Source organism: Sorghum bicolor, chromosome 5 (genome assembly GCF_000003195.3).
Source record: "Sorghum bicolor cultivar BTx623 chromosome 5, Sorghum_bicolor_NCBIv3, whole genome shotgun sequence".
NCBI lineage: Eukaryota > Viridiplantae > Streptophyta > Magnoliopsida > Poales > Poaceae > Sorghum > Sorghum bicolor.
In genome coordinates this window covers 64,396,334-64,414,482 of record NC_012874.2, presented here as the reverse complement: position 1 = coordinate 64,414,482, position 18,149 = coordinate 64,396,334, and the positions used below count along the sequence as shown (strand labels likewise).

The 18,149-nt window shown below is 43.1% G+C and overlaps 1 protein-coding gene and 1 long non-coding RNA gene across 2 annotated transcripts; one reads left to right on the top strand and one right to left on the bottom strand.

Annotated features, from left to right (window-relative positions):
• On the top strand, positions 400 to 2,259 carry LOC110435517 (cytosolic sulfotransferase 10-like). The gene is made up of 2 exons (XM_021461138.1): positions 400 to 572; positions 673 to 2,259. The coding sequence occupies exon 2, from the start codon at positions 679 to 681 to the stop codon at positions 1,939 to 1,941; it is 1,263 nt and encodes a 420-aa protein (XP_021316813.1). The 5' UTR covers positions 400 to 572; positions 673 to 678; the 3' UTR covers positions 1,942 to 2,259.
• On the bottom strand, positions 3,644 to 7,551 carry LOC110435707. Its single transcript, XR_002453550.1, has 2 exons — positions 7,268 to 7,551; positions 3,644 to 3,937 (listed from the first exon to the last, which is right to left on the bottom strand). It is a non-coding gene; the product is annotated as an uncharacterized LOC110435707 (long non-coding RNA).

Genomic DNA, 18,149 nt, shown 5'->3' with positions numbered 1-18,149 from the left:
CATTGGCCTCATGATTTTATTGTTGGGTCAGTAAGAGGTAAACTCCTAGAGCTGCCATGCATGCATGATACTCATTGGCGATTACATTGTATGCCTGCGGGCTACTTAAGTTTTCCTTTAGTCTCCATGCTTGTATATATATTCTGGAGTTTGCTGTGCCCAGATCTGCTTACACATATATGTGTTTGTTCTGCATCTATGACCTCTGTTTACGTATTTATTGGGACTTTGTACTTAATTTAATATACCTGGGTGTTTTTCTTCCACTCAAATTCCAAATTCTGTCCCTCAACTAACTGAACAATTTTATTATATATACTAAGGAATATTTTCTGGTGGGGAAGAAGGCAGAACAGGTTTGGCCTCTGCTGCACCTTGTATATATATAACAAACTTCACCAATAATAATTCATATCGTGCCGAAAACCCCAGACCGTTGTCCCACAAAAACAACTCCTAAATCAACCAATGGGCACTCATTGGTATTATTGGTACTGCAGGTTGGTGGTTGAGGGCGTTGTGCATCAACAGGGCCGAGGAGCAACAGCTCGATCTGGAGGACATCAATTCTGGTGAGTTTTGGCATGCAATCCCTTTGCTTGTAACCTTCTGTCTTCACTGAAGGATGTTCTGAATCTGATGCATGTAAACGCTTATGCGACCGAAACACAGTGCACCATGAGCACTACTGCTGCTCTCCCTGCAGCCGTCCTCGCTGGTGAAGAAATGGCGGCTCCTGCACCAGCTGCATCTGCATCATCGGACGAAGCAACAGCAGCTCACTCGAGGAGGAAGCAGCAGAGGAACCCGGCGAGCCTGTACACCAATAATGTACCTGCAGCTGAGACTGAGATAATCGAGTCGCTCCCCCTGGAGACGCGGCTCATGGTGCGCCGCCGGCAGTACGGAGGCTTCTGGCAAGCTGAGTTCATACTCAAGGGCTTGGCTGCCGCTGGCGCATCGTCATGGTTCCAGCCGGAGACATCAGACATCTTCCTTGCCAGCCTACCCAAGTCCGGCACCACCTGGCTCAAGGCCCTTGCCTTCGCGACGCTCAACCGTGCCACCCACTCGCCGTCCGACGGCCAACACCCGCTCAACCACCGGAACCCGCACGACTGTGTCGGCTTCCTGGAGTTCATGATCATCCAGCAGCAGCAGCAGCAGCAGCAGCAGCAGGAGGACGACGACGACGACGACGACGCCGACGGCAGAGCTGTAAGGGGTTTGTATGAGGCGCTCCCTTCTTCTCCACGGCTGTTTGCAACGCACCTTCCCTACTCCCAGCTTCCCCATGCCATCACGGCGGAGGGTTCCCGGTGCCGGATCGTGTACGTGTGCCGGGATCCCAAGGACGTGCTCGTTTCCTACTGGTACTTCTACAAGAAGGTGGCAGCGACGGTACCCGCCACCGCCACCGCCGGCGACGGCGATGGCCAGGCCGACCTGCAGGACGACGACACTGCAGGCGTGACCGAATTCGAGGAGGCTTTTGAGCTCTTCTGTGAGGGGCGGTTCCCCGGAGGGCCACACTGGCTCCACGCCCTAGAATACTGGCACGCGAGCCAGAAGAGGCCCAACCATGTGCTGTTCCTCAGGTACGAAGACATGCTGGGAGATCCGGTGGGCAGCCTCAAGAAGCTGGCAGCGTTCATGGGGTGCGGCTTCTCTGAGGAGGACGAGGAGGATGGGGTGGTGGATCAGATCGTGGAGCTGTGCAGCTTGGAGAATCTCAAGAGCAAGGACGTCAACAAGAACGGGAGTACTACGCGGCTGGGCATCAAGAGTGAGACATTCTTCAGGAAGGGGCAGGTCGGCGACTGGAAAAACTACATGACTGTGGACATGGCGGCGAGGCTGGATAAGATTGTTGAGGAGGCCACTCGAGGTTCTGGGCTCACCTTTGGGGGGGAGTCCTCACTACTCCTCCATAAAGGTTAACCAAGAAGCGTTAGTTGTAACCATCGATCGTCTTAATTAGATCTATGGCACTGTGTTTGATCTAGAGATTACTCTTCCATCATCGCAAAATAAAGATTGTACAACTTGTGTTTGCACGGGATCATGGATCTAGCTAGTTCTGTAAAAGATCCATATGTTTGGTGATTTGCTCCATCTACACGTCAGATATGGTCAGGAGGCACATGGGCTACTCTAGCATGGTATGATAAGCGTGAACGTCGTGTGGTGTGTGCGGTTATTACAAGAAAAGATGGATCGCTTTACTTGTTCTATAAGGAAATTATATGTTCTTATTAATTTCAGTTATATGATCCTTGTTATAGAAGCATAGATAGATACGGTTCCGAACAGACTGAGTTCTAAAGAAACAATAGGTTTAGATATTGGCTTGTTCGGCTGATCATTTCTATGGCCGATGCTGATGTTGTTCCATGGCTGAAAACTAGTGGTTGATAAGCTCAAACGAAGCATGCTCCAAGTTGATGTAGAGTGCCACTCAATCGTGTACGAAGTCCTACTACGACGTGTATCAACCGAACTATGTAATAAACATGGGCGGCAGCCTAATAAGGGCGGGCATACCAAGCTGTTCCAATTATTTTTCACACAATATCAGAGCCTTAGACCAACGTCTTGATCCTTGGTCCATCAACATCTTTCGCTAGCACCGTCTTGGGAGCTCAATCCATATAATCTCCCTGGGGCGCTGCATCAGTTAGCTAGAAAGCATCTTGTTGACGGCTGATTGGGTCAGACTGCAGCAAGGGCTAGCACATCCAAGGTTGCAAAAAATCTAGATCGCAGCAAGAACGCAACAGATCAACGAAACTGCTGAGGGGTCAGTTAGGCCGATGATAAGCTCGTTCTTCATATGGTAGACTCCCGCATACCTCTCGAGAAGACCCGTTGAGGAGCATCGTCATGTGAAGGGTGTTTTAGGGTTGGTTAGACCACCTAGAACGCTGCCAAATCCCGTTGGGAAACTTGATGAGCAAGCAAGGTAGAGGGAAAGTAGGGCAAAAGAGGGTATGTATTGTGATTTGGATGATTAGAAGTTTGAATACTCAACCGACTATGATCCGCTTGTTTATATAGAGGGGGGTGATCTTATTCTAGTAGAAAACGAGTAAAAAAACGTGTTCTCCATGTTTTCTATGTCGAAAATAGATCCAAAACATATTTGAAAACCAACTCGGTTTACATTTTCACAACCTAAGCACTATGCTGGGCGGTTGAAATAAGGGGCAGCAAGGGCAGTTCTGGCAGGGTGATGCCATCTTCTTCTTTTCTTTGCTTTGTGCTTGAATCACTACACCACAGCCCCAGAATAGCGTCCCACTGTGGGTCCGTATAGGTCAATATAGCGACGCTCCATCGGTCGGTATAGATCTATACCGACACTTACTTGGAGTCGCTGAAAGTGGCGTCGCTATAGCCTATACCGACCAACATGTTTATAACGACCAACTGTCTGACACCTTAGGGGCTATATATACCGACACATAGTTTGAGGTTATAAATACTTTTAGCAACTAACAGTCCAACGCGAAACATTCACATAGAGACAATATATATGCTGCTAATTAGCAGTACATAATGAATCCCAAATTATTTGTTATCAACGCACAAAAATTCAATACAATATATACATTAACCATACATACAAGGAGACTGATTAATATGAATACAAAACATTGATATTGATTCATTGATATATGAGTTAGCCTAATGTATGGCTGGTCAAATTCAACATCGTATAGGTACAAAATACTTTAGAAGCTCGCAGAGCATAAGCAAGCCATCAACATCCATATCTCTACCTCATGTGACCAAAAGTCATACATTCACCATTTGTAACCAAAAGCTTAGCTCACTAACACCTAAAGCTCAATGCGTCCAAAACAAAACATAGCTTCGATGAGCAGTTTTAACTTGTCGACACCACCAAGTACGCTGCCTAAGCCTTGCAGGATGGCTGAACTGAAATGCAATATGAAAATCCAATTAGCGACAACTTGACAAGAGAATACGAGTGGGTGTTAGTGAGTATTAGCTGCAAAACCTTGACAAGAGCACCATCCAATGAGTATCCAGTGATCCAAATAAACACAGGAAAGGAAAACCAAAGCCATCCGAACACCCATGGGAAAATCTGCACAACCCCATTGCCCCAAAACCATGGCCACTGCCTGCTCGGACCTTGGACGACACCAATGCAACCAGTGCACCAGCATTAACCAACAATAAAGGCATGAGCTGTATATATCACAATGTTACCAGCAAAATGCCTGTCAAAATGAACAACTCTAAGTCTCTAAAATTACCTATAATTAACTTGATTCTCTAAAGACAATGAACAACTCAAAGTCTCTAAAATTCCACTAAGTAATATAAAATATCCGTACAATGGAATATGAGATTGCATGAACACTATCTGTATCTGGATATGGACACTATCTGCATAGAACATCACCTGTCTCTAAATTTCAGATTGCATGAACACTATCTGCATATGCGATGATCTCCCTTAGGGAAGACCAAATCCTGGATATTCCACAGGTATCTTCGGAGGAAAATGACATCCTCATTAGCCCTTTCACTGAATCTGAAGTGAGGGATGCGGTCTTCCAAATGGAGCATAATAAAGCTCCAGGACCAGATGGTTTTCCGGTGGAATTCTATCAGGTGTTTTGGGAAGTGATAAAGGATGATCTCCTTCCCTTATTCACTGAGCTGCATAGGGAGACTCTTGATCTATATAGTCTGAATTTTGGTATTATTACCTTAATCCCAAAAGTTAATAATGCCATAAAAATTCAGCAATACAGGCCAATTTGTGTTCTTAATATGAGCTTTAAAATATTCACTAAAGTGGGCACAAATATGCTTAATATGGTAGCTAAAACTGTAGTGAGACCAACACAAACTGCCTTTATGCCAGGCAGGAATATAATAGAGGGGGTCGTCATCTTACACGAAACCATCCATGAGCTTCACACTAAAAAGAGAGACGGTGTCATTTTCAAAATTGATTTTGAAAAGGCATACGACAAAGTAAAGTGGTCTTTTTTACAACAAACGCTACGTATGAAAGGTTTCTCCCCCAAATGGTGTCGATGGGTAGAAACTATGGTCACAGGTGGGAGTGTGGGAATCAAAGTCAATGATGACATAGGGCCCTACTTCCAGACCAAACGTGGACTCAGACAGGAAGATCCAATGTCACCAATCTTATTCAACATCGTCGCAGATATGCTAGCTCTCCTTATTAACAGAGCAAAAGCCGACGGTGAGATAAGAGGTGTTATACCCCACCTTATAGATGATGGTCTGTCCATATTACAGTATGCAGATGACACCATTATCTTTATTGATCACAACCTCGAACAAGCACAAAATTTGAAACTGTTGCTTTGTGCTTTTGAACAGCTATCAGGGCTGAAGATCAATTTCCACAAGAGCGAAGTCTTCTACTATGGAGCTGCTAAAGAGATGGAATCCTTTTATACTAGTCTCTTTGGATGCAATACTGGTGAATATCCCTTTCGATATCTTGGGATCCCTATGCATCATAGACAACTCCTTAATTCTGAATAGAGAAAAGTAGAAGATCGTTTCATACAGAAACTCTCTTGCTAGAAAGCGAAGTACCTGTCTTATGGGGGAAGACTAGTACTGCTTAATTCAGTCCTAAGTAGCCTGCCGATGTTCATGATGTCTTTCTTTGAGATTCCCAAGGGAGTCGTAAAGAACCTAGATCATTATAGATCAAGGTTCTTTTGGCAAGGATCTTCTGATAAACATAAATATCGCCTTGCCAAATGGGACATCCTGTGCCGCCCTAAGGATCAAGGAGGATTAGATATCCTAAATTTACAATTGCAAAACAAGTGCCTCCTAGCCAAATGACTGGTTAATCTATTGAATACGGAAGGTATATGGCAAAGGTATATGGCAAACGCTTTTAAGGAATAAATACCTAAACTCCAAAAGCCTATCCCAGGTGACAGCTAAGCCCAATGACTCCCATTTTTAGAGAGGCCTCATGCGTATCAAAGATGAGGTGTTGGCAAAAGGTTCTTTTTATATTAAAGATGGAACCGCAGCTAGGTTTTGGGATGATACATGGGTAGGGACTAAGTCTCTGAAAGTTAGTTATCCATCTTTATATAACATAGTGAGAGATCCTCACGCCACAGTCTCAAAAGTGATGAGTACGAACCCTCTGAACATATCTTTTAGGAGGGCCTTGGTGGATAATAAACTTACAGATTGGCTTAGTCTAGTGGCAAAGATATCCCATGTCGAATTGGTGGATGGTTTAGATTATTTCAGATGGAGTTTAACCAGATCAGGGTTATTCTCTGTCCGTTCCTTGTATCTCAATCTTATAGATACACATACACCCTTTCGGCATAGGAAGATCTGGAAGATAAAGGTACCTCTAAAAATTAAAATTTTTCTTTGGTTCCTACAAAGGGGTGTCGTCCTAACCAAAGACAACCTTGCTAGGAAAAATTGGAAAGGGAGTCAGAAGTGCATTTGCTGTAATGGGAATGAAACTATTCAACATTTATTCCTAGACTGTCCCTTTACCAAAATGATTTGGAGGCTTATCTTCTTTGCTACTAGTTTGACCCAACCTAGATCAATCAGCCACATGTTTGGTACTTGGCTATCTAATCAAAATAAAAAGATTAGAGATCTGATTTGGGTGGGGGTGGCTGCTTTGCCTTGGCCTATCTGGAGATGCCGCAATGATTATGTTTTTAATAAAATGAAAACTAACTCTATTATGCAGGTAATTTTCAGAGGAGCGTATTGGTTATGCTTTTGGGCTCAGCTGCAGCATGATGAGACAGCCAATGACGTGCTCTCGAAGATAAGCAAGAAATTAGAAGTAATTGCTTTAGAGATATCCAATAAAGGATGGAAACATTTATATTGTTTAAACTAGCGTCCTGGTCCTTGTATAGGACTTTGGCTCTCCTTGTTTATCTCTTATAAAACTCTGTAATACTGGGCTGTGTACATCCTCGGATGTAGAGGCCGGATTTTATATCCTTTATCTAAAAAAATTTGCATATGCGATGTGCCCATTTTCAGTAAAGGATGGATGATCAGAGAGGACATATTCTAACAATTGGTTTCTGTATCAAGAATATTTGTACATTGATCCAAACATAAACTAAACAGGGCTCTAACAAGGCCAAAAAATATTTTGTCATATAAGTTGAATCAGAAATTGTAGAACTCAGCACAAGGGTAAAAATATTTGTAGTTATGCAGAAATCAGTTAGTTTACCTCGTCAGCATTTATATCCAAGAACAGAACCTGAAAAGCGCAAACCATGTTATGAGTATATTATGCATGATGGGTAATTTACTTCGATAAAAGTACATATGACAAAGGGCTATGCAAGCTCTGAGAGCTCAGACAAGATAAATATCCATTACAGTGTAATATAGACAATGACAGAAAACAAAAGCAAAACATGTCTATTTTTAGAGTTTGGAGCAGGCAGATAAAAATCTATTACAGTGTAAAATATGACAAAGCAGTTGTTGTAAATTCAACTATCAATATGCAAAGACAGGTTCTACCACTACTACAAATAAACTCTACTGTGGCGGGCAAAACCGATTAACCGAGGCGGTTTATGTAACCGCCTCGGATCAAAGGTCATAAAAATGGTCTATTTTCTGTGGCGGTTTGCTGCCCATCACGGTTAATCAAATAAAAAAACATACCCAGCCTAACCGGGCCTGGATCTGGGCCGCCGCCGTCGGGAGAGCAGGCCCTGCTCCGTGCACTGCCGCAGCCGGAGGTGCTTGATCCGCCACCATCGGAGAAGCTCGTTGCAGCCGGAGGCGAGCAAAGGAAGGGAGGTGAGGAGCGGCACCGGATCCGGCCACTACTGCCGCCGGAATTCGAGCCCTTGATGCCGGATTCGGCCACCATCGTCGCCATAACTGTGGATCTGCGAAGGAAGAAGGTGAGGGATGGATCCTCCATGGATCTGAGATAGGAGAGATAGAGGGGTTGAGGGTCACTACCGCATACCTTCCATGGCGCCATCAGGTCGATGTCGCCCGACCTCTGTGCGTCGTGCGATCCCCGTGCGTCCAGCCTCGTCACCCAGCACCGTCGCCTGGATGGACAGAGGGTGTCCCCGTGGAGGACGTCGGGCCGCAGGCTCCACCAGATCCACGAGGTCTTCCAAGATCCTCCAGATCCGCCAGAGTGGAAGAGAGGGAAGGGGAGGGAGCACCGGCAGGAGAGGGCAGGGGGGCGCTCGGGTGTGGAGAGGGCTTCGGCGGGTGGGAAAGGGCAGGGGGCGCTCGGGTGTGGTGAGAGAGAGGGGTTGGACGTGGGAGTTTAGGGTTGAGGGAGTTGGCATTGATTTGGGCTGCGGGTGTGAAGGCCCAATTTTGTTTTCCACAAGTTGGCCTTTTTCTTTTTCAGAGCGCACATGAGGCATCGTCCTATACCGACTGAAGGTTTGTCCTCTTTGCTTATCTATCCCGACCGACAGTTTGATTGTATAGTCAAATATCTATACCGACAGATAGTTCAACGTAAAAGGTACATTTACCGACACTTGATCTGTGGGCCAGCTATACCGACCAATGGTTCAACGATATTAGTGAACCTATAATGACATGTGTGACGCTATATTAGTGTTGTGGTGTAGTGAATTGTATTGCACCAAATATTTTCCATCACCTCCTTGATGCATGGAACATGTCATTTTTGCATGTCAACATATGACCCTTATTTTTAGGTGAATATTGTATGAACTCGAAAACATAAAAATACTAAATATATAGCAACAATGTTCAAGTCATCAGTTATCTAGCATCTAAGGATCATATATACATTGGTCATATTTGTTTTAAGAGCAATATATTGTATCGACCATTGTTTGGAAAACACTCTATGCTTCATGCTACACACTTGGAAAATATTTTTTTCAAATACTTCCCGTTAATTGCTCTTGGAAGACTATCACCTTGCAATTTCTCCAACAGATATGAATTCCCAAACATCACTTTTGTTCACTTTATAAGGACCTTCCCAACTTGGTGACCACTTGCCAAACTTGTTGCTCTTCGTCCGAAGCAGTAGTATGGTTTTCCACACTAAATCTCCAACTTGGAATGACTTTTGCTTTAAACTTTCTTGTTGTATTCCTAGAATGAATTTTTCTTTAAACTTTCTTGTTGTATTCCTAGGCAACTCAAGCTTTGTCTTTCTCCATATCCTTGAGAGCATTGATTCTTTTTGTTGGTGACCTCATCGATATTATCCATCATCAAATCATGATACATAATATCAGATAGATCGTTTTGCTTAGCAAGCCTATGTAAATAATAGTAGATAAATCAATTTGGAACATTTTCATATGTCACCTTAAATGATAATAAACCCTGACCTTTGACCCTTGTTCCACAAAGCAATGAAGTGCATCTCCCAAAGGGAACATCAAGAGAACTCTTAAGAAATCATCAGCCAGACCAACTACCTCCACAGTATCTTTGTTGATCTTTTTTCGCTAGGGCTATGGTGAAGGTTTTAGTCATAAGGTGAGTGGGCACATCATGGAACTACACCCATAAGCGATCTTGTCGATGATAATCTCTTATGGACTCCAGAAGCCATCATACATAGTAACACAATGAGGGCATTCCCCTGTGCCTCCAAGGTCCATCCTTGGTGATGAACTTGGACAGATTCTCTAGATCAAACTCTAGCACGAAGTGGTTCTCATGCCTCCATGGTATCCTGTAGGCCCTAGGCTCTACTCATCTCCATGAAGAGGGCATTCATGTTGTAGGGTTAGCCCAAGTAGAAGCATGCTATCACAAGCCATACTTCGAGCTGAACCTTGTCCTCCAGCATCTAGATCAAACCCCTTTTCATCCTCTGCATTGTCCCCTCCGCCTAATGGTTGCTTCATCGGCATCAAGGCTAGACAACTAATCAGGCTCTTATCCCACCCTCCTGATGAACCATTGTCTGCTTCGCCTCCACCGATCTATTTGGGTCGCATCATCCACAACATCATTATTGTTGTCTGCCATTGTGTGGACCTTTCCTGCCAACAAGATGCCTCCGTCCACCACATGAGTATGCCACTCGTGAAACCGAGGCTTCCAATGGGCAATCTCCTCACCAAAGATCCCATATCACCCACACCAAGAGTTCCCCCAAGCCTACATTACAAACCTCGACTTGCAAACAGTGATCCCAGCAAAATAGTAGGGTGTCCAAGTTTCTAAGGGAACTGGGAAGGATAGTCCCCGCTACAACTCTAGATGAGTCCTAATGTGACACAATTGTGGCATCGATGCTAGCTGGCAGCTCCTGCAAAGGGGAGATCCCCCATGAGATCATCGAACGCTTCTCCATCACGAAGTCAAACTCTAGATTGGATTCGTCACTGCCCAGAAATCACCTAGTCGCTCTTTACTTCATTCTCGTAATAGACTCCATCATATTTTCTTTGGAGACATAGTGCCATTAACACACCACAATTTTTCTAATTACCTTTCTAACATCATCTGCCAATAAAATAAAAAAAAATCAAAATGCAAAATGTATCAAGCCCCCACCCCCCCCCCCAACACACACACCACCCTATCCCAACATCACATCTTTAGAATCTTTTACTTTAACGGCCTTTAAATATTTTATTTGAGTTTGTAGTGTCCCACTCTTTCTATAGATTTTTTAGATCTTAGGAACATTTTCAGATCAAAAGTTCGGCAATTTTCTAAAAAAACATTAAAAGTAAGAAACCATCTTGAAAACCAGTTCAGCACAGGGAGATAACTTCAATGATTTTTTGGAGTTAAGAGAGATAAGATTTCAATTTTAAAGTTCTAGGAGTTATAAGGCGCCACGATAATTCAGCTAGATAAAAAGGAGTCTTTTTTTCAAAAGGAAAAGGGAAAGCAGGTCGGTGGGCTACTTGTCTGGGCATGCATGCCGGGAAGATTTTGTGTTCTCCACTTTGATCCATAGTGCTGTTTCAACAATTCACAACGGTCTGTAGGAGAGAAACGTTCGTATGCATTGAACTAAATATTATGGATGTGCAGCCACTATTATAAATTGGTTGATTAATATGAGTATACTCTATTTATGACTTTTCAATATAAACATGCAAAACAAAAAAACATATGTAATCTTGAAAAATTGTACACGTGGAACGTACAATAGCGTGTGTGGAAAGAATGAAAATGCTACAAATATCACAGAACGTTAAGAATTAAATCGTGAAATATTTGAATTAACACTATTGTCCGTACAGTATTTGATGGCGAATGGAATTAAGGTGGAAACAGAAGATGAACGACACCCAGGAAGAGAAATGGTGAAGCTCTTGTTGGGCTGAAAGATGCTGGAGCCGGCGGGACTCTGTGGCCACTCTGTGGGCTACTTCAGTCCGCGTATGCTGCTGGCCGAAAGATTGCTGCTGATTGATTCCGCACTGAATGGGCCTAATGACGGCCATCCCTAGACTGGCTTTTAGAGTGGTTGGGTCAGATTTGCATTGTTCGGTTGCCAGACTAGCCCATGGAGTGAGGCTCTAACCAGGCACCCGTACGTCCGGAGTTAGGCAAAAAAAACACGAGGTTAGTATTTCTTCTGGAGCCAGGCTTCGTCCAGCTCCATGCGTGGCCGCTGTGGTGGGCCCACTTGACCTTGGCTGGCCACTGAATAAAAAGGAAAGCCTCACCGCCTGGCTAGGGTTTTGGGCTATAATTCGCTCCTCCCATGCTCTCTTGACGATGGCATTCAGAACATCCACACTTTGGAAGAAAAATATCACTGACGCCGGACCAATCACGTTCTAGATAAGCATCGGGGACGGCCGAGTCGCTCTCATACTACGAAGAACAGAGAACAAACAACCGACCCAATATCAAAATGTTGACATTTTAGGTACCTACTTTAGGGTTTCGCTTATTACAAAACGAATCAGAACCGTACCAAACAATAACTCAAATCAATCGCGCAACTTTGGTGTGTAATCGACAATCTCAATAAAAGGGGAACAATTTCTTCGACAGAACCTAAAACCCTAGGGGTTGGGGAGCGATGTAGATGATGTCGTACCTCAGATGCGGCTCGTGGTTGTAGTCGCCATTGTTCGATGCCTCACCAATGGGCTCGCGTCAATGCTCGCGGAGATGCTGGCAGACGGAGTGGCCGAGAGGCGGAGTTCTATCTCGAAATGCAAGAAACACTCGCAACCAGTGCCCCTGGCAACGGTGTAGGCCACAGGTAGACCTCGGCGTCGGCGGCGGGCTAGTGGTCGCTCATCGTCGAAGACGGGTGGCTACGCCGGCGCACTAACGGTGCACTCGGCGAGAGATAGGCGAAGGGATGAGTGGGAGGTGAACGAATGGGGGTGATCGATTCGGGATGGGGCGCAGGTATTTATCCTAGTCAAGCATGTTGGAGGGGTAAGGCTACCAGTTGACTCTATTGGTGAACACGCCCAACGGTTAAACCAGCAACCAAACACCTCTAAGTCGGTTACACTAGGCTAGCCAAGGAAAAATACATCAAACCAAACACTTGAACATGAAAATCAGGCTAGGGCCTTGTTTAGTTGGTGAAAAGAATTGGGTTTGGGTACTGTAGTATTTTCGTTTGTATTTGACAATTAATTACTGCCCAATTAGGGACTAACTAGGTTTAAAAGATTTGCCTCACAAATTATAGGCAAACCGTACAATTAGTTAGTTTTTTTATATATATTTAATGCTTTATACATGCGTTTAAAGATTCAATGCGACGTAAAAATTTTTAAAAAAATTAAGAAATTCTTTTGGAACTAAATTAGGCCCAACCAAACAAGCCCATAACTATATAGGAGCATATTGCCAAACAATGTGCACCCGTAACCTGGCTAGACTCGACCACCCACAAACCAAACACACCAGACCAGTCCACATGTGCACCACCCCACTCTGCTACAATCATTGAGGGCCATCATCGATCTGCCGTGCGGAGGCAGAGGCACGCACGCACACCTGGCCGGCCACACCTGCGCGGCGCTGGTCGTCGCCGCAGACTGACGGACCGGCGCAGAGTCATGGGTGCGCGGGCCCTCGGCGCACGAGCGGGTGGAGCAGCGTCCAGGCGTACCAACACATGCACTTATTAATTACTAGCAGCACCATGCTGCATGGCCCGGACTGGTCGCCGGCCGATCATCGTTGCCCCGCTTCCTTCCTTGGCTCTCTCGTTTCGTCCACCACACCACCGCCGGCCATTAATTATTGATTGACGCACGGCCAGGGTGACCTACACACCGGCCGGCCGCGTCTCCATGGCTGGATCGGAGCTCTGCAGCCAGCCGCCACAGCGTGTGATCGAGTCGGTGGCTGTTCCATGCCATTGCAGAGTGCGCATGCAGTGTGCAGCCGCGCCGCTTCTGGGCATTGTTTACTTGCAAAATATTTTGTAAAATGTAAATAGTATCAATTTCGTTTGTATTTGATAAATATTATCCAATCATAAACTAACTAGACTCAAAAGATTCGTCTCGTCAATTCCGACTAAACTGTGTAATTAGTTTTTATTTTCGTCTATATTTAATACTTCATCGAGACGTCTAAAGATTCGTGTGACGGGAAATCTAAAAAATTCTGCATATTTTTTTTTTGGAACTAAACAAGACCCGGATGTCCCAGACCGATGCATCATGCTCTTGTACACCTGACACCAAGGCCTTGTTTAGTTCCGAAAAAATTTCGGATTTCGGTACTGTAGCATTTTCGTTTTTATTTGACAAATATTATCCAATCATGGACTAACTAGACTCAAAAGATTCATCTCACGATTTACAGGCAAACTGTGCAATTAGTTTTTATTTTCGTCTATATCTAATACTTCATGCATGTGCTCTAAGATTTGATGTGACGGAGAATCTTAAAAAGTTTTTGGTTTTCGGGGTAAACTAAACAAGGCCCAAGACAATCATTTACTCCTACTATACGAGTAGTACGTCGTACGATAAGGCGTAACCACTTTTTCTTATGTCCTATAATACAAGGTATGTTCTCTCACACAAACATAACAATAATACTAGTGCCGTGAGAGAGAATTAAATATATTTTTGGTCTTTGAAAGAGGTACGTAGTTATACTTGTATACTCTCTCCCTCCGTTTTAGAATAGATGAGATTACGAGATACGTACTAGTTAAACTTTCTCGATTATATTTCTACTAAATTTATAGAATATATATATAATATTTATATCTCTAAATAAATTTATTATGATATTATATTTAACAATCTATCTAATAACACTAATTATGTAATATAAATATTATTTTTATATGTAATTAATCAAAATTTAAAAAGTTGACTTCTCAATAAACGAAAATTCAAAAGTTGACTTCTTAATTACTACTAGTCGTTTGCAGTCTGAACGATGGTTAATGGTAGTACGCCGTTGCAGCTAAATGCCGGCACCATTCGGTTAGCTGATTCCAGGCCAGGAATCATTTTCAGAGGTTTGCCTGCCGTGCTTATACAAATTAAGGACCCGTTCGGTTAAGCGTTTTCGGTCTGGAACAGCCCGGAACAATTCCAACCTAATATAATTTATTGAATGGTTCCAGTTTGAGAACAATTCGAGACCATTTCGGTCGACTGCAAACGAACGGGCCGTAGCGGTTCCAACCGGATTTTTTCCGGAAAAAGTTCATGTGGAGGCACATGCACTGCGCGTCCATGCATACCCTCCACATTCCTGCCACGTGGACGTCAAAGAAAACCAACGAACACCACTCGCTCGGCTCGCAAATATTCTGTCCAACACGATGCACGATGCATGGTTCGCAGAATCGCACGACTCCCTCATCTCCCTACTAGCATACAGCGACGTGTGGTTATAGTTGTATGAAAAAAAATGTTTTGGGTATTCACTACTGCAGTTCTTTTTTAAATAATAATATTGCATTTGAATTATTTCGGAACACATTGTGCATTATTTACAATGCTTCAACTTTTGTCTTAGTGGCGATCAATCCAGAGATCATGCATGTGCGCTTCAATTATTCCCAAATTATTAAAACCGCTGTACCTAGCTATATATGTTGCCCATAGGTCCAACATGGTCCACATTTCACATCGTCGTCTTTTTTAATACCAAATGAAAAATATATATATAATATCTCAAATCCATCCATCCACACACACACACACATATATATATATATATATATATATATATATACAAGTGCTATTCTACACTCTAGGTGTAGAATACTATTCTACACCAAACTGTTATACTGAACAAAATTCAGTATCGCTCAGTATTCGTGTTTCAGTATTGTTCAGTATTTCATGGTTCTGAGTGTTGGATAAGTTGATACTGAACACTCTCCAGTACTGCTCAGTATTTTTTCTACTCAGTTTTGTCTTGCGGTGTAGAATAATATTCTACACCTAGGGTGTAGAATAGCGCTACCGTGTATATATATATATATATATATATATATATATATATATATATATATATATATATATATATATATATATATGATCTCTCTCTTTCTCTCTCTATATATATAGAGAGAGATCATCTGCACTTGAATTGTCGCCAAATACCGTCCTCCATATATATAAAGTCGCCCACTGGTCACACCCACGTAATATACATGGTCCATGTACAGGTACCACACCTTTTTTCACGAAAAGAAGAGAGAGAGAATAAAAGGAAATCTCAAATCCGGCCATCTCCGTTACCAACAATACATATACCTACTAGAATCACGACCAAAAGCTTATATATGGGTTACATCGAATGTTATATATGGGTGTAGAGACTAAAGTTCAAAAGGTGTTACATCCAATGTTACATATGGTGCAACATATGGTATTCACATAAAATAAATTACAGATTTCAACATAATCTGCAAGACATGTTTATTAAGACTAATTAGTTCATTAGCATATGTTTACTATAGTAATTATGGATTAATCTATCAGTAATTATAAACTGATTAGGCTTAAAAGAATTTGTCTCATAAATTATCTTAATCTAAGTACTTAATTTTATAATTAATTTATATTTAATACCTCGTATATACGTCGTCTAAACATTGATGGGACAACGACTAAAGGTTAGCCATGGAAAAATTAAAGTTGAATCCGATGATCAGAAATGACACAACAGATGTACTACTAGTGCTGAAGGTGCTGCTGTTCATCCTTTTCACGATGATGTGTAAACCTCATCTACCAGCTAGGCTACCCAAAGGCTACTAGTACTGCGTGTGCCCTGGTCTGGTCATCTCACGCTCACACGCCTGTAGATGAAGCAATGCATTACACACACTTGTGGGCTGGCAGTAGTACCAATCACAGTGCATGCACACACGGTTGTTGGATGACTACTACAGTGGAGCTACATACCTCTAATCGTGTTTAGCTCACTAGGGGCATGGCACTGTGTGTTGGCCAACAACCGTGGCTCGCTGTGGGGTGGGGGAACACAGTTTTTTCTTATCGGCACACACTCTTACTCTCTCACTCATTAGATTCATATTAAACTCTCTCACTTATTAAATTTATATTAAAAAGTGTAAAAACACACATCTCAATACACTTTTGCATTGAAATGTGTTTGCACACTTTTTTTTTAAAAAAATCTAATAAGTAGAAAGATAAGAGTATATGCCTTTCAGGACAGAAAAAATTTTACCAACCTAGGGCGGGCTGTGTACTCCCTCTATATCTAAATTAGTTGTCGTTTAGGATATAATTGTGCTTACCAAGAAGTGAGTAATGAGAGAGTATTTTTTTCCTTTTTTTACGTAGTGTCTTCTTTACAACAATCTTAGGTAGCTCAAGTGGGTAGTTCTCTGTGATCCAAGGCTGAAGGTCGACGGTTCAAATCCCTGCAGGAAAACGGGCTAAGAGCCCAAAACGACAACTAATTGGCAGCACAGTGGTGGAGCGTTGTAGTGCATGCATGGGGCCCTAGTTGGCAGCACAGTGGTATATATGCCACAGGAATCGTCAACAAACAAAACTGGGATCAAAGTCCCCTACTACACGCCCATGTGTGTGGCACTGGGCTGGCAGGGCCCTCTCTGTGCTGCAGAAGGATAGACTACCCCTAGATTCCTCTCCTCGCTTTGACGCTTTCGTCCCCGCTCCCGGCCGGCCGGTCCCGGCTATCGCCGGAGTAGACGACCATAGGCGCACCTCGGTGGCGCAGGGCCCATGGCCTTGTTTAGTTCACCCCAAAAAGCAAAAAGTTTTCAAGATTCCCCGTCACATCGAATCTTGCGGCACATGCATGAAGCATTAAATATAGACGAAAGTAAAAACTAATTACACAGTTTAGCTGGAAATCGCGAGACGAATCTTTTGATCCTAGTTAGTCCATAATTGGATAATATTTGTCACAAACAAACGAAAGTGCTACAGTACCGAAATCCGAAATCTTTTCGGAACTAAACAAGGCCCATGTGTCTAGGCCAAGAGCGGCAGCGGCGGTGTGCGTGTACTAGTCGTAGAATAGGGAAGGAGCAGAGGCGCAGAGGAAGCTGCACTGCACGAATGGTCTCGTCTCCTTTCTCAGACTCAGCAATTGCATTGGTTTCAGTAACAATCGCAGGTATTTCTTGTCATTTTACGGATCGTCGTATGACTGGAAATCTGCAGCGAGCGAGCATGGCCTACGTACATGCATGTGTATACCCTGTGTGAGTGACTGGGTGTGTCTAATGATTAGTACAAGTTACAACAAAGGGGTACGTTGATACTTAGAGCTGGCTCGGTTCCTTTGCTAAATTTTAGTCAACAACGAAACTTTAGCTACTTTAGTAGCTAAACTTCCAAACACATTGACTAAAAAGTTAGAATAGTTTAGTCCTACTAGTCACTTAAGAGTAGCTAAAATAATTTTAGCTAGCTAAAATATAGCAAGGAAATCTAAACAGGGCCTAATTATGAAAATAATGGGCCTATTTGGTTTCTTTTGCTAAATTTTAGCCAACTAAACTTCAATCACTTTATTAATAACTAAAGTTCCAAATACACTGATTAAAAGGAAACTAAAATAGTTTAATGTCATTGGTTATCTAAGAGTAACTAAAATAATTTTAGCTGGTTAAAATTTAACAGGGAACCAAAGGAGGCCAAAGCATA

Bases quoted from the DNA above. Each gene is read 5' to 3' on its own strand.
- LOC110435517 (XM_021461138.1), top strand. From the start codon at position 679: ATGAGCACTACTGCTGCTCTCCCTGCAGCCGTCCTCGCTGGTGAAGAA.